A 21,820-nucleotide genomic window follows, 5' to 3' on the forward strand; every position below is an offset into this window, starting at 1 on the left:
GCTCAATAATGTAACTCTGTTTCTGCTCCAAAAGCAATGCTGTCTTGTACAGCTAAAACTGAGCATCGCATTTTATTTAAGTTGGTATTTCAGCAATATAACAGTATCCAATATCAATTAACTTTATACCCCAAAAAGTGAAAATAACTGTGGTCCCGTACCAGACGACCCGAATGATCCCATTACCATCAGACCAGCTCTAGGCTCTGATGCCTTGCCACATCCAGCTGTGAGTCTCGGTGGACAATTGAACCAGCGGGAAATGGAGGGAGCTCCACAAATATCCTGATCCTCAATGATTGGGGAGCCCAGAACATTAATACAAAGAAAAATGCCAAATAATTCACAACAACATTTAGCCAGAAGTGCCGAGTGGCTGATGCATCTCGGCCTCCTCCAGTGATCCCCAAAATCACAGTTACCAGTCTCCAGCCAATTCTATTCACTCCAGGTGATATCAAGAAACAGTTGGAGACACTGGATATTGCAAAGACTATGGACCCTGACAACATTCCGGCAATAGTACTGAAGACTCGTGCTCCAGAACTTGCCGTTCCCCTAGCCAAGCTGTTCCAGTACAGTTACAACACTGGCATCTACCCGACAATGTGGAAAATTGCCCAGGTGTGTCCTGTACCACAAAAAGTAGAACAAATCCAACCCGGCCAATTACTGCCACATCAGTCTCCCAGATTTGTGATTGGATTAAGATGAAAACTAAAATCACAAGATAAGACAACTATGGAAAGTAAATTAAAATACCTTTTTTATTGCAATGCAAGAACTTGTTAGTTATCAAATAAAAGAAATCTTTTTTAGCATTAATGAGTGTGTTCAGTAATTATGGAGTTAATATTTTCAAGATATATTTAGTGTAAAGTGAAAGATTCCATTAATTAATTAATCTATAGATTCCCCATTGTTTCCTGGCAGTGGGTTGGGGAGTTTCAGCAGTGGGTCATTCAGCCTCACCTTCCTTCTGCACTATTTAAGTAGGCCATGGCTAATCTAAACCTCCACTCCACATTCCCACCTACCGCTGCTAACCTTTCGCCCCCTATCTACCTCTGCCTTAAAAATATATCAAGGCTCCCCTTCTCTCCCCACCCATCCCGCTGATGAAAAGACTTTCAGAACCTCATACCCATCGCCACACTCCGCTGTGAATGTGCAGATATCAGTTTCAATGAAGTGATGACAGTGAATGCAGACAAATTCACCACGGAATCTGGGTCAACATAATTAGTCTAATAATTCCGACTCACAGCAAGAGAGCACTAGCCTTTTGCAATTGATTCCTGTAGTTATTGACCTGTTGTTGTTACATCTACATAACAACAGAAGTAGATCACTCAGCCTTCCTTGCCTTTCAGTGACATCATGGTTGGTCTGTCACCTAACTCTATATACCCGCCATTGGCCCACATCCCTTAATACCTTGACTGAACAAAAACAAATCTTAGATTTAAAATTAACAACTGATCCAGTGTTCGTTGCCATTTGTAGAAGAGAGTTCCAAACCTCTTCCACCCTTTAAGTGTTTCCTAACATCCTTCCTGAGCAGTCTGGTCCTAAATCTTATAGATTAGATTACTTACAGTATGGAAACAGGCCCTTCGGCCCAACAAGTCCACACCGACCCTCAGAAGAGCAACCCACCCAGACCCATTCCCCTACACTTACCCCTTTACCTAACACTACGGGCAATTTAGCATGGCCAATTCACCTAACCTGCATATTTTTGAACTGTGGGAGGAAACCCACACAGACACAGGGAGAACGTGCAAACTCCACACAGACAGTTGCCCGTGGTGGGAATTGAACCTGGGTCTCTGGCGCTGTGAGGCAGCAGTGCTAACCACTGTGCCACCATGCTGCCCATATTATGGCCCCTAGCCCTGGAATCCCCAATCAGTGGAAATAGTGTGTCTAATCTGTCTTTTCCTATTAATATCTGGAAGACTTGGATCAGATCACCCCTTAATTTTCTAAATTCTTGAGAAAACCGGTCTAATTTGTACAATCTCTTCATAACTTAAGCTCTGCAGTCCTGGTATCATTATTGTGAACCAGCACTGTATTCCCTTCAAGGCCAGACCTTCCTAAGGTCTGGTGCCTGGACTGCTTTCCCTACTCCGAATGAAGTCTAACCCAGGGTTCTGTACAGCTCTTTTCAAACATACTGCTGACAAATCTAATGCTGTGACTTGCGACTGAGAGGAGAATGGTGGAATGTAATATTTCTTGTGGTTTATTTGTCAGATGAGCGCTGTCGGAATCACGGAGAATGTTAAAGGAGATCGGCGGAAGTTTGAAGTCTGGAACAGTGGCCGTGAAGAAGTGTATCTCATTCAAGTGAGTTTGTTGCAGTCAGGATTGATTGGATGGGTTTGGAAGATTTGACTTGCTTCTAATTGCAAGGCTCAACTATTCCTTCTTTAAAAAATATTCTTGGGATGCCGACATCTTTGACAAAACAAATTTATTGCCTGTCTCTTGTTGCCCTTGAGAAGGTGGGGGTGAGCTGTGTTCTTAAACTGCTACAGTCCACCTGCTAAGGGTAGACCCACAATACCCTTAGGGAAGGGATCCCAGGATTTTGACCCAGCGACAGTGAAGGAACAGTGATATATTTCCAAGTTAGGATGGTGAATGGCTTGGAGAGGAACTTGCAAGGAGTGATGTTTCCATGTATCTGCTGCCCTTGTCCTTCCAAATAGAAGTGGTTGGGGCTTGAGATGTGTTGTCTGATGAGACTTGATGAGTTTCTGAAATCTATCTTGCATTTACATCCAGTTACAGCATTTAAAGAACCAAATTCAAACTCAAATTGAGCTGAGGATCCAACTGGTAATGTCTCTGTAAAAACCTTTATGGACCACATTCTAATACGTATCCATAACCGGGTTTCAGCATTATTGCTTCACCCAGTCTCCAGGGAGGGAGCTGTTTGCCCAGTGGTATTGTCGCCAGACTGTTAATGCAGAAACCCAGGACATGCTGTGGGAACTCTGGGTTCAAATCCTGCCTTGGCAGATGGTGGAATTTGAATTCAGCAAAGAATTTCAAACTAATAATCTAATAATGACCATGAAACTGTTGTTGATTACTTAGAAAAAAACCCATCTGGTTCACTAATGTTCTTTAGGGAAGGAAACTGCCACCCTTACCTGGTCTGGCCTGCATGTGACTCCAGCCCCACAGCAATGTGATTCACTGTTAAGTGCCCTCTGGACAAGTCAGGAAGGACAAGAAATGTTGGCCAAGCCAGTGATACCCAATATCTTGTCAATTAATTTTGAAAAAAGCACTGATGATGCAGCTGAGGCATTCTCTCCAGGACTTGCCCATTGGTAATTGTAAGGGGCATTATGCCATCTTCAGAGCTCCCTCCCTTCTGTTGAGAGTTCCCACATTCTGGGGAGCTGAGGGATGGCAGTCCCTGGTTACACCTTGTGTAAAAGCTATACTGGAGCCAATGGGAGACCAAGGCCTGAACTGTGGCCTGAAGTCCCCAGCCAGATACAATTCTCCTTGAAGAAATGTTTGCTCCTTTTCAAAGCTGGTGGAGAAAGAGAAAGAGAGAGAGAGAGTGAGAGCTGTAGGTAGTGGGACCCAGGTGTATTCCTGTACTTTCCTACCCCCTTGAACTGTCTGCAGCCCCCCTATCAGTCAGGTAGCCTCACTAGTGGTGCCATCACTTAACACTGAAATGCAAAGTTCTCCTGACCCCAGGGACATCAGCAAGAGTTTGCAGTGAATCAACTAGATCACTGAATCTAGAGGATTCCCGAGGTCAATGTGTTAAAAACAGGTTCAGATCCTCCAGATCCAGCCTCCCAAATGTTACCGTCCTCACTTGACTGAACACTGCTTATTACCATTCTCTTTATTTACCGCCTCCTGAACAAACCCAAGGTTTGGGTTTTTACCAGAGTTTGGTGTTGCTGGACCAATTGGCATTTATTGCCCATTGCTCAGTGCCCTAACTGGATGGTGATTGGATCGTCTCCAAAGTGTTGGGAAAACCAATTTTTAAAAAAGTAGTAATACTTGGAAAAGATTGTTGTGGTCACTCTAGATCTCTGTTCTGAGGAATGCAAAACAAGTCAGACCAATGTGAGTCACTCACAAGTTGTACTATATTTTTTCTGCTGTTACAGTGACTAGATGCAACAAAGTGCATTGCTAGGTCAGTAAGATTGGAGCCGCCCATGTCGATGTAGATCTGACATTATAAACAGGCTCTTTCTCTAAGGAGGGAACTAGTGAACCAGTCAGGTTTTGACTGGCATTCAACAGCTTTAGAGTCACCCATACTGAGACCAGCTTTGTGTTGTCACATGGAAATTCTCCGTCTGTAATTAGACTGGGGCGTAGCCATGACTCTTGGTGACCGATTGTAGCTGACAGCTTCACCTGAGCTTTCAGATCAAGAATACAGAAGAATTGGAAAGGTGCATGTTTCTTTCAGTAGATGGAGTGATCAGTTCACCTGCTATCCACACTCAGGGTCAGTACAAATCAGCTGCCACTGACCCTGCTTCATGTTCCAGTGATGAACGCAGGCACATAATGGGGACTCCTTCCTGTGTCCTTGCAGTGCTGATATCAGGATACTCTGAAACCCCTGACTGTACGAGATTGGGGAGAAAGAGTCTGGGAGTTGGCTGGAGAAAAGGCAACAAAAATGCAACCTCCCACCCCATCCCAATCAGTTATAGAGGCTGAGAGGTGAGTGGGGTATTTCACAAACCCCTCCCTCAGAATGGCTGCCCAAATTAGCACTAGCTCCTCCTTTCCCATTAGTGGCGGTGTGTCAGTGCGTGCGTTTGACCTGTCTATGTTTCAGATCTGAAGAACCAATGTCTTTAGGAGCAAGTTTGAAGTGATTTACCCAATGAAGGACAATCTGCTCTGTTTCTCCTCAGGCTCCATCAGTCGATGTTAAGATGGCCTGGTTGAGCGAGATGAGGAAAGTACTAACAAATCAACAGAGGCTCCTTCGAGGTATTTTGCCACTTTGTGCTGATGCTGGGCTCTAGAAAGTCTTTTACTATGATGTTTAAAATTAACGCTTAGCTAGATGCTTTGTCTAACTGTGCAATAGTGTGAGAAACTCTGCCTGTGGAAGCTGATTTCTCAGTTAGCTGTAATGTTAGAGACTGTGGGAAACTGGAATGTGCAAATTCTGGTTCAGTGCAGGCAGGCCATTCGAAGTCCGGCTTCACGTGGATGACCTCCTTGATGTGGAATTATATTCTCAGGAGAAGGCCATTCAGCCCATTTGTCATGAACTGGAGGGAGCTATCCCAATTCATCCCTTGCACCAGCTCCTTCCCACGTTCCTGAAGGCCTTTCCATAGAAGTGTACATCCAATTATTTTTCTCCAGTTATTCTAAGTTGTCTTTTCAGGCAGAGCATTTTAGATCACAACAACTCCGACTGAAGAACAGAAAAGAGAGCTGTCCCCAGCTCCTCCTCAGCCATTTAATATCAGATATTTCCCAATTGAGCCTTGCTAATCCTGAGCACCATTGGACTGCCAAGTCTTCAAGTTGTCTCTAATGATTATGGAATAATTCCAGATCTCATCCCAATTATGTGGTGACAACTTTTATCAAATGTGTTGCGTGTCTGTGGCTTAACTTTAGTGTAAGTCCCCTGCAAACCAGGGAGTGCAAACACCTGCTGTTCCTCCCTGGGTGAGGCAGTAGTTGTCTCCAACTCTTCAGCCTCACGGTGTCAGATTATCCAACTACAGCACATGGTTATAATGTGGGACACGTGTTAGCTTGGAAGGAGCACAATGCCAATTTACCAGAACAGTAGCAGGACTCAGCAGGTCAGGGTGGCATGGTAGCACTACTGCCTCAAGGCGCCAGGGACTCAGGTTCGATTCCAGCCTCAGGCGCCTAGCTGTGTGGAGTTTGTGAATTATCCCATGTCTGTGTGGGTTTCCTCCAAGTCCTCCAGTTTCCTCCCACAGTTCAAAGATGTGCAGGTTAGGAGGATTGGCCATGCTGAATTATCCCAGGGATGTGCAGGCTAGGTGGGTTAGTCATGGAAAATGCAGAGTTATAGGGATTATGTGAGAAGATGGGTCTGGGTGGGATGCTTTTCGGAGGGTCAGTGTGGACTCGATGGGCCAAATGGACTGCTTCCACACTGTAGGGACTCTATGAGTGTAGAATAGTGCAGTGCAGAAATAGGCCCTTTGGCCCTTAATGTCTGTGCTGACCCTGATGCCATTCTCAACTAACCCCAGCTGCCTGCAATGGTGCCTATCCTTTAATTTCTTCCCCGTTCCTGGGTCTGTCTAAATGCCTCTTAAACCTTGTTGGTGTATCTAGTTTTGCCACATTCCAGGCACCTACCACCCTCTGTGTAAAAACATTTCCTTGAAACTTTCCCCTCTCACCTTAAACTTATAACCCCTAGTCAAAAATGTCAAAGAACTGCAGACGCTGGAAATCAGAAACAGAAATCACTGGAAGAACTCAGCAGTTCTGGTAGTACTTGTGGAGAGAAATCGTTGTGGAGAGAAACGTTTTGGGCCCATTGACCCTTTGCCCACCCAGTTCAGTAATCTCACGGATGGGGACAGTGAGTCTGGTGTGAATATGGGGAGGGGGGATTGAAATAGAGTGGTAGAGTAGCCATGGGAGGGGGGTGGTGAGCACTCTTGAGATGCAGAAACATTCACTCTGATTTCTCTCCACAGGTGCTGCAGACCTGCTGAGCTTTTCCAGGATTTTCTGTTTTTATCTCTGATTTACAGCATCTACACTTCTTTTGGTTTTTAATAGTTGTCCAGTGATTATCTCAATGGTAATATTAATGACAAATCATGAGAAAACAATTGATTACTGGCATTCTGGTCAGATTCACAAATTCCGAGCCTTGCCAACTTTGAGACATTGGGTGTGAGGTGATCCCAGTTCTATCTGTAATTGGACAGTCCCATTACTCTCTGTTTGGTTTCCTGATCACATTGTGTTGTATACATCAGCTGCGTGACTCCAGGAGACAGGGTGGTGCTATCACTGTGCTTCATAAGCCAGACACAGAGCCAGATCTGGAGTTGCTCTTACACGTCTGAGATACATTCTTAGTATCCCTGTTACCACAGTAACTTTAGTTTAAAACTTTCAATTCACGCACCAGAACTGCCTTCCCCCAGTCTGCTCTCATCACTGATCGCGCTAAATAAGGCTGGGAGTCATTGCTGCAAAATTGTCTGAAAAATAGAAACAATAATTTTGATGAGGTGAGCAACGGGAATATAGTATGCTATCCACACAAATCTGGGGATAAACTGAACAATTCAGAACTGAGATTGTTACATCCTTATTTGGTTACAATGTTAAGGATGTCACAGAACCAATGTATTGTAAATAGAGTTAAGGTACAGGTTAGTCATGATTGAATGGGATAGCAGAACAGGACTGAGGGACTGAACGGTCTCCTGTTCATACACAGCTTTATGAACTGAAGCTTCTGCTGACAGTCCCTATTCCATATCCTTTTACAATCTTCCCTCTCTAATACCATTTAATGATGTCCCTGTGATTGCCTCAGTAGTCATGCCTGCTCAAGAATTTCATTTCCACTTAATTGGAACCATTTATTTAATTGAGAACTGAATGGATACAGGATATACAGGCAGCCCCTGGGTGATAACAATGCCTGATCATTATCTCACTGTGCTTCTGTTCCACAGAAGACAGCCAATCTCCTCATCATCTTACAGATCAGATTCTTCTATCCCCAGGGTAAGTGTTAAAATGGTCCATAAGATCTGCTCTGTTTGTCTTGCAAAGGAACAAAGTAGATTGAATCAGTTTTGCATTAATTTAATGCAATTGGAAAGATACAGTTCCAGAGATCTGAGCAGTTCTTCCGAGGACAAGTTTATCCTTTCTGTCTTGTCTCAGGCAATTTTCTAATTTTTATCGTTCCTACAGGAAACAGAAAACAGCCTCTTTAAGTTCGGAGGAAAACGATTCTGAGCTGACAAATCCTGTGATTTTAGAAAACTTCTCTCTATCCCCTCAGCATCTTTCAACACGGAAAGGTACTGTCCCAAACCCCTGTTCACAAATCCGAACTGAAAATGTCAGGCTGATATTTATTGTAAAGGCCAATGGGTCTGCACATAATCAAGTTGCAGTGATGCTAAACAGAGAGTTTTGTCATCATTCAGTGAAGCGTCACTGGTCGTGTGGTTTTCAAGCTGACTGTGTTCCTAGAACGGTTTCCTCTGCGGGCTAAATTTATACAGCTGTTAGCTTCAGAATCTGTTTTCACAAAACTCTCTTGCTTTTACTTAGAACTTCTGGATAAAGAAAATGAGTGAAAAGGAAGTTGAAGTGACACCATTGCTAGCTGTTTAATCATATTTATGTATTTATAGCGAGATTACCATTATGATTGATGAGGTAGATTCAGAAAAAAAAACCCCAGCAGCTCAAAACTGGGTGCTCATGAGGTCATTGGCAACAGAAGTGTATTTAACCACAATTTAAATCTCTCTACCCCTGCCCCCCTGCCTAACCTTACTCAACCATCAACCCAGGGATCAACTCTGGTTCACAATTGATTGTGGGAGAGTGTGTCAGGAGCCAGGTATAACAAACACAAATATGCCAACCTGGTGAAGCTACAACATGGGATTACCTACAGGAAGCAGCATGCAATAGACAGAGAGCTATGCAATCCCACAAGGTTGATAAGATCTAAGTCCTGCAGTCCTGCAATACCCAGTCATGAATAGTGGTGGACAATTACTGAACTCACTGGAGGAAGTGACGTCAGAAATATACTCATCCTCAATGACAGATGAGCCCAGCACAACAATACAAAAGATAAGGCTGAAGAATTCACAGCAATCTTCAGCCAGAAGTGCTGAGTAGATGATCCATCTCGGCCTCCTCCAGTGGTCCCCAGCATCACAGATATCAGTCTTCATCCAATTCCATTCACTCCATGTGATATCAAGAAACCATTGGAGACACTGGATATTGCAAGGACTGTAGTCTCTGACAACATTCTAGCAATGGTACTGAAGACGTATGCTCCAGAACTTGACACTCCCCTAGCCAAGCTGTTCCAGTACAGTTACAACACTGACATCTACCCGGTAATGTGGAAAATGCCCAGATATGTCGTGTACATAAAAAGCAGGATAAATCCACGCCAGCCAATTATCGGCCTGTCAGACTTCTCTCGATCATCAGTCGAGTGAGGGAAGGTGTCATCAAACAACACCTGATTAGCAATAACCTTGACGCCCAGTTTGGGTTCCATCAGGGTCACTCAGCTCCATACTCCTTTGCAATCTTGATCCAAACATAGAGCAAAAGAGAAGAGTACTAACTGCCCTGGGCATCAAAGCAGCATTTGACCAAGTGTGGCATTGAGGAACCCAGCAAAACCGGAGGGAGTCAATGGGAAGAATGAGGAGAAGTCTCTATGTTGCTTGAAGTCATACCTGGCACATGGGGAGATGGTTGTGGTTGTTGGAGTTCAGTTATCTCAGCTGCAGGACATCTCAGTGTCAGGAGTTCCCCCAAGTGGTGTCCTCGGCCCAACCATCTTCAGCTGCTCCATTGTAAGGTCAGAAGTGGAGATGTTTTCCAATTAATGTACACAGGCTAGCTGAAAAACAGTGAGAGTTTCTGTGGCTGCTTTAAAAAGGAAGTAGTTAACAAAGTGAATCTGGGGAATTACTAATGGAAAAGGCAGATTAATGAATTTGCATCAGTTTTCACTGACAGATATAGAAGCAGCATCCCCGTGCTAGCGGCAAATCAGAAAATGTAGAATTGTTCATTTTGGGAGAAAGAGTAAAAACGAAGCACGTTATCTAAATGGTGAGAGATTGCAGAGCTGTGAGATTCCATTTATGTATGCTTTATACAAATGAGTGACTTCAGTGATGAGTAAAAGTCAGCCAGATTGCTGTGAGTCTGGAGTCACATGTAGGCCAGACTGGATGACATTCCCTAAAAGACATTACTTTTATCAACAGTCCATGGCCATTTGTATTATTTTATTTCCAGATACTTTTCATAGAAACTGAGTTCAAGATTATCAAGCTGCCATAGTAGGCTTTGAATGAATGCATGATTTATTGTTACGTGTATGTTACAGAGGGAAGAACAGTAAAATACAGGAAACAGCTTGGCCACTGTCACCATGATCGGTGCGATTTTGAATAGTTTAAGAAAAATAGTAGAAATATAGAGCTTAAGGAGAATCCATCAGGCCTGAGCCAACTCATCATCAGCGACGCCTGTTCCACCATTCCCCCCCCACCCCCATCACCTCACCATTGTCTACGCCGGGCCCACCGAAGTCAGAGTCACATCTCTTGCCACTGGACCCACTTCATCAATGTCACTGTGATGCTCTTCTGCCATTGCTTAGCTGCCCCCAACATAGTGATGAAGGTGCCATGCCTCAGGCCATCCCTTGCTGCTCAGCCCATCTTGCCATCATCGCCCCCACCAGTGTAGCAGCCACCCATTCAGATGCCAGGTCCCATACTCGCCCCTGTAGAGTAAGTAGGGGCTCAGTCACATCCACGCTGGGCTCAGTCACTGCTGCCATGGGTCCGTGCTGGGATCCCTCGCTGCTGCCAATGCCATTTGAGCTCAGGAGAAGAGATAAGTAAAGGAAAAGAGGAGGAAAAAAAATAAAAGCAGTCGGAGTGGATGGGGCCTGGCTAAGGAGCCCTCCTCTCAGCCATCTTGATATTTATATCTCCTGGAAGTCCCATTCTGTGTAATCCGAACACTGCAGTACCTCTCTTTCACAGTGAGCACTACATTGTAAGGGGAATTAAATCAGAGACTGTGACCTGACCCTGTGTTTTTCTCTCTCCACACAGACTGGGCCGGGACTTTACGTTATGTTGAAGCCTCTGAGGGAAATGACGGTTGGTCCAGTAACAATGACACTGAGGAAGAGGATTCAAATCAACTGGTCAGTGACTCTGACAGATCAATGGCTGAAACATCAGAAGTTTATGTTTTTTAAACAAGAACCTTCTGGTCCTAATCTGTCTGAAGAGATGTTGTTCATCATCGGTTAGCTCTTTTACCGTTCCCTCCCTTCCCTCCCTTCCCTCCCTTCCCTCCCTTCCCTCCCTTCCCTCCCTTCCCTCCCTTCCCTCCCTTCCCTCCCTCCCCTCCCTTCCCTCCCTTCCCTTCCCTCCCTTCCCTCCCTTCCCTCCCTTCCCTCCCTCCCCTCCCTTCCCTCCCTCCCCTCCCTTCCCTCCCTTCCCTCCCCACCCCCACCTCTATTTCAGTGCACCTCCACCTTCATGAGTTATTTATGTGAAAGCACAACATGAAATGACTGAATGATCTCTACTCACTTGTCAAATTGACCACTCAATGTACTCTGTTCTTCAGGTCAAAGAGTGAGCCATGTCTAATTGGATGTTCCATGTGTTGAGGGTGACCAGGATGTGGTAGCCCATGGTTGGGATGCATGGTGTTTGCATGGAGACCTGATCTTCACTGTTCCACCAGAGGCCAGCTTCCAAATTGGACCAGTTGACATGAATCATAGAATTCCAACAGTAAGGAAACAGGCCATTTGACCCAACAAGTTCACACCAACCCTCTGAAGAGTCACCCACCCAGACCCATTCCCCTACCCTATTACACTACATTTCCCCTGACTAATGCGCCTAACCTACACATCCCTGGACATAATGGGACAATTTGGCATGGCCAGTTCACCTAACCTGCATATCTTTTGACTGTGGGAGGAAACTGGAGCACCCACACAGACACAGGGAGAATGTGCAAACTCCACGCAGTTACCTAAGGCTGGAATTGAACTGGGTCCCTAGCAGCAGTGCTAACCACTGAGCCACCATGCCACCTTTGTGAGATCACAAAGGCATGTGAAACTGGAGCAGATTAGGCCATTCAGCCCCTTGACCTGCTACCCCATCTGATAGTGTTGTAGAGTCGTAGAGATGTACAGTATGGAAACAGATCCTTAGGTCCAACTTGTCCATTTCGACCAGATATCCTGACCTTATCTAGTCCCATTTGTCAGTATATGACCTATATCCCTCTCAACTCTTCCTATTCATGTACCCATCCAGATGCTCTTTAAATGTTATAATTGTACTAGCCTCCACCACTTACTCTGACAGCTCATGCACGCACCACCCTCTGGGTGAAGATGTTGCCCCTTAGGTCCACTCTAAATTTCTCCTCTGGCATCAAGAATTCTCAAGATCTGCAACCTTCTGCGAAGCAGGGAGCGGGCGCTGATGGACCTTGACACCACTCTGCCAATGTCCACATAGACATGCTCTTAAATATGACCACGCTGAAGCTAGGCTTGGAGAATGAAGACGTCTGTTCTCAGTAGCTTTCACAGTTAGCTGTGACTTTGTGACTAGTTAAGAGCTTCATTCCTCCAGTATAATTCCTTTAATTCCTTCTACAAGGTCAAACTTTAATTGTGTATGCAAGATTCTACAAGCAACCACAGCGGGGCATCAAGAAGCCCAGGAGAACTGGAGTCAGTGGGAATCACAGGGTTAGCTCTCTGCTGGTTTGGGTCATGCAGCACAGAAACAGACCATTCGGCCCAGCTCAACCGTGCTGACCAGGTTTCCTAAACTCAACTACTCCCATTTGCCAGCACTTTGCCCATGTCCCTCTAAACCTTTCTTATCCATGTACCTGTCCAGTTCTCTTTTAAATTTTGCAATTGTACCAGTCTCTACTACTTCCTCTGGCAGCTCATTCCATACACGTACTACCTTCTATATGAAAACGTTGCCCCTCAGGTCCCTTTTAAATCTTATGCCCTCTCATCTTAAACATATGCCCGCTAATTTTGGACTCCCCTATCCTGGAGAAAAGACCTTGTCTATTCACCTTACCTCTGCCCCGATAATTTTATAAACCTCTATAAGGTCATCCTGAAGCCTCCTACGCTCCATGAAGACTGAGTTCCAGCCTCTCCTAATAACTCAAACCTTCCAAACTTGGAAATATCCTTGTGGAAGATGGTTGTGGTTGGTGGAGGTCAGTCATCTCAGCTCCAGGACATCTCTTCAGGAGCTCCTCAGGTGTCCTGGACCAAACCATCTTCAGCTGCTTCATTGATGACCTCCCCTCCATCAAAAGGTCAGAGGTGAGGATGTTCACCAATGACTGCACAATGTTCAGCACCATTTGCGACTCCTCAGATATTGAAGCGGTCAGATGCAGCAAAACCTGGACAATCTCCAGGCTTGGGCTGACCAGTGGCAAGTAACATTCATGCCACACAAATGCCAGACTGTGACCATCTCCAAAAAGAGACAATCTAACTACTGTCCCCTGTCATTCAAAGACACAACCAATCCCCAACTATCAATAACTTTGGTGTCACATTGACCAGAACCTCAACGGACTCGCCACATAATACAGTGGCTACAAGAGCAGGTCAGAGGCTAGGAATCCTGCAGAGAGTAACTCACCTCCTGACTTCCCAAAGCATATTTACCAGCTGGAAGGGCACAAGTCAGGAGTGTGATGGAATTCTCCCTACATGCCTGGATGCGGTTAGCTCCAACAACACTCAACAAATTTGACACCATCCAGGACAAGGCATTGCGCTTGGTTGGCACCACATCCACAAACACCCACTCTCTCCATCACCGACACTCAGTAGCAGCAGGGTATGCTATCTACAAGATGCACTGCAGAAATTCACCAAAGATCCTCAGACAGCACCTTCCAAACCCACGACCACTTCCACTTGGAAGGACAACGGCAGCAGATACATGGGAGCACCACCAGCTGCAAGCCACTCACCATCCTGACTGGGAAATATCTCACTGTCCCTTCACTGTCGCTGGGACAAAATCCTGGAATTCCCTCCCTCATGGCATTGTGGGTCAACCCAGACTGCACACAGACTGCAGCAGGTCTAGAAGGCAGCTAACACCCATCTTCTCAAGGGCAGCTAGAGATGGGCAATAAACACTAGCCAGCCAGCAACACCCACATCCCACCAGAGAATAAAAATGGTTGTCAGTTTCTAAACCTGCCCAAAATAACTCACAATTACTTTGAAGTTTCTCAAATTGATTTGAAACTAACTAAATAGGTAATTCCCAGCATTTATTCAAGCAAAACATTGTGATGAAACCTCAAATAACATCAAAATACTGTGGATGCTGGAAATCTGAAACCAAAGCAGAAATTGCTGGAGAAACTCAGCAGGTTTGGCAGCATCTGTAGGGGGAGAAACAAAGTTAATGTTTTGAGTCCAATATGGCACTTCACTTAAGGAGTTAGGGATATACTGTCTGTAAAATTAGCTGCAGCATTAAACTCCATATAAGATCTGTCATTACATCTCATGTCAATTTCCCAGATCACTACATGGATGATCTCATACTTTTAAGGTACAATGAGTAAGTGAACAATTAAACAATTGAGCATTTATAGAGTAGATAATAATAGACAGATAATAGACAATAGGTGCAGGAGTAGGCCATTCTGCCCTTCGAGCCAGCACCACTATTCATTATGATCATGGCTGATCATCCTCAATCAGTATCCTGTTCCTGCCTTATCTCCATAACCCTTGATTCCACTATCCTTGAGAGCTCTATCCAACTCTTTCTTGAAAGTATCCAGAGACTTGGCATCCACTGCCCACTGGGGCAGAGCATTCCACACAGCCACCACTCTATGGGTGAAGAAGTTTCTCCTCATCTCTGTCCTAAATGGTCTACCCCGTATTTTTAAGCTGTGTCCTCTGGTTTGGCACTTACCCATCAGCGGAAACATGTTTCCTGCCTCCAGAGTGTCCAATCCTTTAATAATCTTGTACATCTCAATCAGATCCCCTCTCAGTCTTCTAAACTCAAGGGTATACAAGCCCAGTCGCTCCAATCTTTCAACGTAAGATAGTCCCGCCATTCCAGGAATTGACCTCGTGAACCTACGCTACACTCCCTCAATAGCCAGAATGTCTTTCCTCAAATTTGGACACCAAAACCGCACACAATATTCCAGGTGTGGTCTCACCAGGGCCCTGTACAGCTGCAGAAGAACCTCTTTGCTCTATACTCAATCCCTCTTGTTATGAAGGCCAGCATGCTATTAGCCTTCTTCACTACCTGCTGTACCTGCATGCTTGTTTTCATTGACTGATGTACAAGAACACCTAGATCTTTACCTAACTTGACTCCATTTAGGTAGTAATCTGCCTTCCTGTTCTTGCCACCAAAGTGGATAACCACACATTTATCCACATTAAACTGCATCTGCCATACATCTGTCCACTCACCTAGCCTGTCCAGGTCACCCTGTAGAGTAGAGTAGATTTTATTTGTCATTTCTACTGTATACAACTGATACAGTAAAAAAAAGACAGTGTTCCTCCAGAACCAAGGTACAACATGGACAGCACAAACTACAAAATCATACTCAGAGCGGCATAAAGCGTATAAGAAATGCAAAACACACAAATTAGAGTGTAATAAATGAACGACAACTGTAGACATTGTCCTAGCAGCAATTCGAAGTCGTGCAAACACCATAGAACATAGAACATTACAGCGCAGTACAGGCCCTTTGGCCCTTGATGTTGCGCCGACCTGTCATACCAATCTGAAGCCCATCTAATCTACACTATTCCATGTACGTCCATATGCTCGTCCAATGACGACTTAAATGTACTTAAAGTTCGCGAATCTACTACCAGTTCTCATTCCCATTGGTTTCCAGCTCCTTGGGCCCAATTCCCTCTGTAAACCTCTTTGTCTCTCACCTCTCTCTCAACCTTTAAGATATTTATTAAAATCTACCTCTCTAACCAATCTTTTGATTGCCTGCTCTAGTTTCTCTTTCTGTGTCTCAATATCAAATTTTGACAACTGCTTCTGTCAAAGGTGTTATGTAACTACAAGTTGTTGTTGCAAAGTAAGTGGTCAAGGGTTGGAGAGGGGTGTCTGGGAAACGCAATGAGGTTCTGGGAATAGTTTAATATTTTTATAAATCAATTTTGTTTATGCTTTCAGTCCCCTGGGAGGTATAAAGCTCGCACAGATGGCAAAACCCTGGATTCTGACGAGCTGTTGATCAAAACTGGAGATGTTGTCCAGTTAATGCATGAGAATGGTGAAGGGCAATGGTAAGTGTAGTCTCTCCACTGAAATGAAAATGCAGGTAATCCTCCTTCATGTGACTGGGCTAGCAATCGAGAACGCCAGGTGAATGTGGCTTTGAATCCCACTGTGGTAGGCAGTGAAATATGATTTCTGTTAAAATATAAACAAAATCCTGATGGTGACACTTAATTTTTATAAAACTTATGTTGTTCACTAATATCCCTTTGGAAAGGAAATCTGCCATCCTTACTTGTTCTATTGATGATATCTATTTTACTGAGAGTAGACTGATGGGGTGGTCATTGGATTTGTCCTGCTTTTTAGTTACAGGACATACCTGGGCAATTTTCTTCATTGTCAGATAAATGTCAGTGTTGTAACTGTACTGGGACAGCTTGGCTTGTGGAGCGGGAAGTTCTGGAGGACGAGTCTTCAGGACTGTTATTGGAATGTTGTCAGGATTGTTAACCTGTGCAACATCCAGTAGCACCAGCCTTTTCTCAATATCATGTGGAGTGAAATGAATTGGCTAAAGGCTGGTCTCTGTGATGCAGGGGAGCTGTAGAGGAAGCAGGATTAGTGATTAGTGCTGTTGGTTGAGTGATACTAGCTTGGATACTAGAGAAAGACCCCATTTTTGTCTTTGGAGTGAGCTCCAGAGTCCTTTAACCACCAGGCAGTGGAAGTCCAGCCTTGTCTGAAAGATGTGACTCGAATAGGGCAGCAGTCAGAGTACTGGCTGTGCTGGACTGGATGACATTCTCAACTCTCCAGCGTGATGCTTGAATCAATCCTGGGGCTTTGTGAGGCAAAGGGAATTGTTTAACCCTCTGAGCAATTTGACTCTGAGCACCTGTCGAAGGAGCAGCTCATCCAAAGCTTGTGTTTTCAAAATAAACATGTTGATCTATAACTGTGACTTCTGACCCAGCAGCGAATCTAGTTAGGAAAGGCAGCTGGGTGGTTACATTCCGAAACTAACCTGAGTTCACCATCAGAAGTGGAGCAGCAGCCTGTGCCCATGGAGAGCTCACTCTGTCCTTGTTAGATTCTGGAGAATGTTTCCTGATCATGGTGGAGGAGGAGGAGGATGGGGACAAATTGAGTGAGACAGGAGCTACGAGGAAGCATCCAATTTCAGTTATGTCCTGAACCTTCAAGAGCTTCCCTGAAATTATTTTGAAATGATTCTCACTCACAGGATGTGGTTGGCACTGTCTGGGCCAGAATGAATTGCCTGTCCTGAGCTGCCCTGGAAAAGGTGGTCCTCAGCTACCCTTTCAGATTTATAACAGAATCCCCATTAAGGTAGGCCATCCTAAATAAATGTCCCATACTTCATGGCTCAGTTACAACCCCAGTGTGCAGGTTTTGTCACAACATTATTAATGTATATGGGTGTCACTGGCTCGGCTAGCATTTATTGCTAATCCTTAATAATCCGGAGGACAGTCAACCATATTGCTATGGGACAGGAGTCACATATAGGGCCAGACCAGGTGAAGACAGCAGATTTCCTTGCCCTAAAGGCCATTAAATGAGGCAGTTTTTTTTGTGTTAATGGTATTAAACAATAGTTACATGATGGAGACAGTGAGATCTGCAGATGCTAGGGATCCGAGTTGAGAGTGTGTTACTGGAAAAGCACAATAGGTCAGGCAGCATCCGAGAAGCAGTAAAAATTGACATTTCAGGCAGGAGCCCCTCATCAGGAATCTTACGTGATGGCCATCAGACTAGCTGTATATTTGAGTATCACTATCTGTCATGGTGGGACTTGAACTCCCATCCCCAGCATTTTCACCTGGGTCTAGGTGCCCAGTCAAGTGGCATTACCACTAGTCCAGCACCTCCACATTGAGATGGGGCTGTTTCTGAAAGGGCTTTAGTCTATTTTCAGCTGAACTTATACTGGCAAGTTCCTAATTATTCACACAACCTACAAGATGCTCAATGGTTTATGATCAATGAGGCCAGCAGCAATTGCATTTCTGTAGTGCCTTTCATTGCTAGGAATAAATTTATTTACTAGGCCACTTAGCTTCAGGACACAGCAGATCTGTGCTATCTTTCTGCTCTGTATGAGTCTCCTCCTACCTTGTATCACCTCAGGCTATCAGTATATTTGTCCATCATATGTTACACTGAGTTCCCTGCAAATGCCTCTGTGCCATTCATCTTTTTATGACAAGTTTCACATTCTCATTTCTCTGTCTGGGTAAAGAGATTTATCCTAAAATTCTGAATGGATTTATTAGTGATTGTCTTCTATTTCTGGATCCAAGTTTTGAACTCTTCATATATGGACCGTTTTCTCCACATCTACCTGAACAAACCTTCTCATTATCGGAAAGAATTCTGTCCGTTTATTATTCAAGAGAAAAGAGCTCAGCCTGTCCTGTCTCTCCTGCTGGCTGTAGGCACCGTGTTTTATCACTGTATTCCTTTATTGTTTCAGTGCCCTTAAGGCTTTTATTTCATGTAATGACACAGAGGTCGAACCTCTTTGCTAATTAAAATCAAACACCCAGAAAAGCTCCCTTCCTGTAGTAATCTGTTAAAGTGTGAGGGAAGAACAGACAACTCCTAACTTCCAGTATTTAAAGAAAAAAATAACAATTTATTTTCTTAACTCTAATAGTGAATACTAAACAAAACTATTAACAAACTGAACACTCTTTCCCTTAACTGAACACAATCCTATTAACATGTGGTTCCAATAACACCCTTATTAAACATTACATTAACTTAATCTCAAGTCCACACAGTCTCCATTTTCTTTGCGGTCTTCACTCTTCCGTCTGCTGATCTCCCTGGGTTGTCTTCTTTCTTTTTACTGTGAGTGTGTTTTACAGGAAAAGGTACCTTTTGATAGAGTGTGTTTTATAATTTCTCTGAGAGCAAAGTTCTCAATGGGCAGTTAGCTCTCTGGCCCTATGGCAGTCGCTCAGCTGAACGGTAGTAGTTGTTCTGAGCAATTTTCAAAATGCCCGCATTTTTATATTCCCCAGCATCATACCTTGTCATTATTCAAGTGTTGTCAATACAATAAATTCAAGTTCAATTGGGTTTTATTTTCCTGGGTATAATTAAACAAATTGATTGAACAGCAGCGAAAACTCAGGAATCGATTTAACAGTAAATTGTTAGACATATTATTTTGCAAAACCTCATTTCCCAGTCTTTCCATTTTGGCAGCTGAGCCTGCACTTCAAATTCACTCCAAAATTCAGAAAACACTCTCTATTTTAAAGTGAATATACATGCTTTCGACTTGGTAACATTTAGCAGAGAAACCAGAGCAATGCACAGTACTGTAATGCTGGAGTGGTCTCCAGCCTGGCCATTATGGCACTGGAACCCCAGTTCTGGAAGATCTCGAGCTTGCACCCCCAGAATTCGGCAGGTAATGTTCTGCCTGGCTGATGGTGACCGATTGTCATTTGTTTGTCTCTAGTTTGTGGTCACAAACCAAACCCAGGTTTCCCAAGTTGTAGGGTGTAAGGGTGAAGCATATTAGATGGGACGTGGGCTGGCGTGTGTTGGTACAACGTTCACACTCAGCAGCCCCTGTGTCTGTCTCTAAATTGTTTCCAGAGCCAAACCCCAATAAAACTACCCCACCCCCAACATTAAGGTTGGATACTTTCTCCCAAATCATTTTTCAAAGTCGGGAATTGTAGCAGCTCTGTGCTTCTAACTTCAGAGCAATAATTTGTGCTAAGCACAGTCCAGCCAATGATGCAGATAGATTTCACTGAAGTTCTATAGTTTCCAAAGCTATCCCTTTGGAAATAAATCCCAAGTTATTTGTTAACACTGTTTTTCTGCCTTGGTTGACCTGTGAACCTGTAATCTAACCACCTCATAGTGCTCCAATCCCCACTCAAACTCTTATTTCTGAAAAAGTGCATATGCTCCTTATTCCTTCTATGATACTGAGACACTGTTCTGACGGTTAATTTACCCTTTACTACAAATCTTTGAAAGGTTTCTTGAAAATTAATGCAGTCTTTCTTATGATTAACTCTACTCCTCAATTGATGTTGTTCACCAATGGAATTTTTAAAAATGTATTCATTTGTAAGATGTGGGCATCGCTGGCTGGGCCCAGCATTTATTGCCCATCCCTCATTACCCTTTGAGAAGGTGGGGGTGAGCTGCCTTGTTGAACCGCTGCAGTCCACCTGCTGTTGGTTGACCCATAATGCCATTAGGGAGGGAATCTTATATTTCAGCTTCCCATTTATGAACGGTTTGTAAAATAGTCAACAGGTGGAATTTAACTCTGACATATCTATGATGATGCACTTTGGAAGAAGTAACAAGACAACAGAGCACTCAACAAATGGCAGGACACTAGGAAGCTCAGAGGGATTTGGGGCTTTTGTCCTCAGACCTCTGAAGGTGGCTGGTCAGCACATGGCCTGAGGATAATCCTTCTAGAGTACCACTCCCTGCCAATAGAGACTGGCAGAAGTGATTGGTACTCCAGTTTAGTTTGGATCATGGATTTTTTTTTGGAGGTGACTGGAGTGTAGAATACTTTCCCAGAGGATGCAACAGAGGCAAAGAAAGCCTTATCACTTAAAGGGAGCATTGATGAACTTTTGAGACAGATATGGTGCTGCAGAGAGGGAGCAGGGCAATGGGGCTAGTCTTTGGAATGGAAATGATTGAACAATGGCCACCTTTTCTCTGTAATGTTCACAGGTTTGTGAAAAACCTGAACCGGGGGCAGCAAGCATGGATTTCTGTCAACAGTCTCCAGATTATCGTTGGTGATTGTTGCTCTCAAACCTCCAGCTCATCAGGTAAGGAGTCCGTCTCCGTACATAGAAACTGGATAAAGTTTCCAGCTGTATATGATGTGGCTGCCAGAGAGGAAGAATGTCTCAGGTTCCAGGAGGATGTAAATGGATTGGTCAGGTGGACAGATCAAAGGCAGGTGGAATTTTACTCTGACATATCTATGATGATGCACTTTGGAAGAAGTAACAAGACAACAGAGTACTCAACGAATGGCAGGACACTAGGAAGCTCAGAGGGATTTGGGGCCTTTGTCCTCAGACCTCTGAAGGTGGCTGGTCAGTACATGAGACATTTGCCTTTATCATTCAAAGCATAGATAATAAGAGCATGGAGGTGATGTTGGAACTGAACAGAACTTTGGTTAGGTGAATAGTGTGTACAGTTCTGGCCCCCACACTATAGGAAGGATGTGATTGCACTGGAGGGGGTGCAGAGTAGTGTCATCAGGATGCTGCCTGAGATGGAGAGATTCAGCGATGGGGAGAGAGAGGCTGGATAAGCTCAGGTTGTTTTCTCCAGAGCAGGGAAGGCTGAGGGGGGATCTTGACAGAGGTGTATAAGATGAGGGGCATGGACAGAGTGAATGGCAAGCAGCTATTCCCCTTAGTCGAAGGGTCAAGGGGACATATTTATAAAGTGAAAGGCAGAACGTTTAGAGGGGATTTGAGGAAAATGCTTTGTTCACCCAGAGGGTTGTGGGGCTCTGGGTTGCACTGCCTGTGAGGGTAGTTGAGGCAGGAAACCTCACAACCTTTCAAGAGTACTCGGACATTCAAGGCTATGGGCCTAGAGATGGAAAGAAAGACTTAATAGGTGACAGTGTACTGTTGGGCCAAAGGGCCTGTATGATGCTGACCAAT

General features: G+C 44.3%; 1 protein-coding gene across 6 annotated transcripts in view; it reads left to right on the top strand.

Annotated features, from left to right (window-relative positions):
- Nucleotides 1-21,820, top strand: part of mcf2a (MCF.2 cell line derived transforming sequence a) — a 191,729-nt gene that overhangs the window by 161,575 nt on the left and 8,334 nt on the right. For 4 of the 6 annotated variants that reach the window (XM_072595615.1, XM_072595614.1, XM_072595618.1 and 1 more), the window contains 7 exons: nt 2,263-2,355; nt 4,932-5,010; nt 7,725-7,776; nt 7,969-8,078; nt 10,896-10,990; nt 16,059-16,171; nt 20,862-20,962. In XM_072595615.1, the coding sequence (XP_072451716.1) occupies nt 2,263-2,355; nt 4,932-5,010; nt 7,725-7,776; nt 7,969-8,078; nt 10,896-10,990; nt 16,059-16,171; nt 20,862-20,962 (643 nt within the window). Of the gene's footprint in view, nt 1-2,262; nt 2,356-4,931; nt 5,011-7,724; nt 7,777-7,968; nt 8,079-10,895; nt 10,991-11,421; nt 11,592-16,058; nt 16,172-20,861; nt 20,963-21,820 lie in introns of those variants that run through there. The other 2 variants (XR_011964151.1, XR_011964152.1) reach the window with 2 other exon arrangements.

Source organism: Chiloscyllium punctatum, chromosome 25, assembly GCF_047496795.1.
Source record: "Chiloscyllium punctatum isolate Juve2018m chromosome 25, sChiPun1.3, whole genome shotgun sequence".
NCBI classification, from domain to species: domain Eukaryota; kingdom Metazoa; phylum Chordata; class Chondrichthyes; order Orectolobiformes; family Hemiscylliidae; genus Chiloscyllium; species Chiloscyllium punctatum.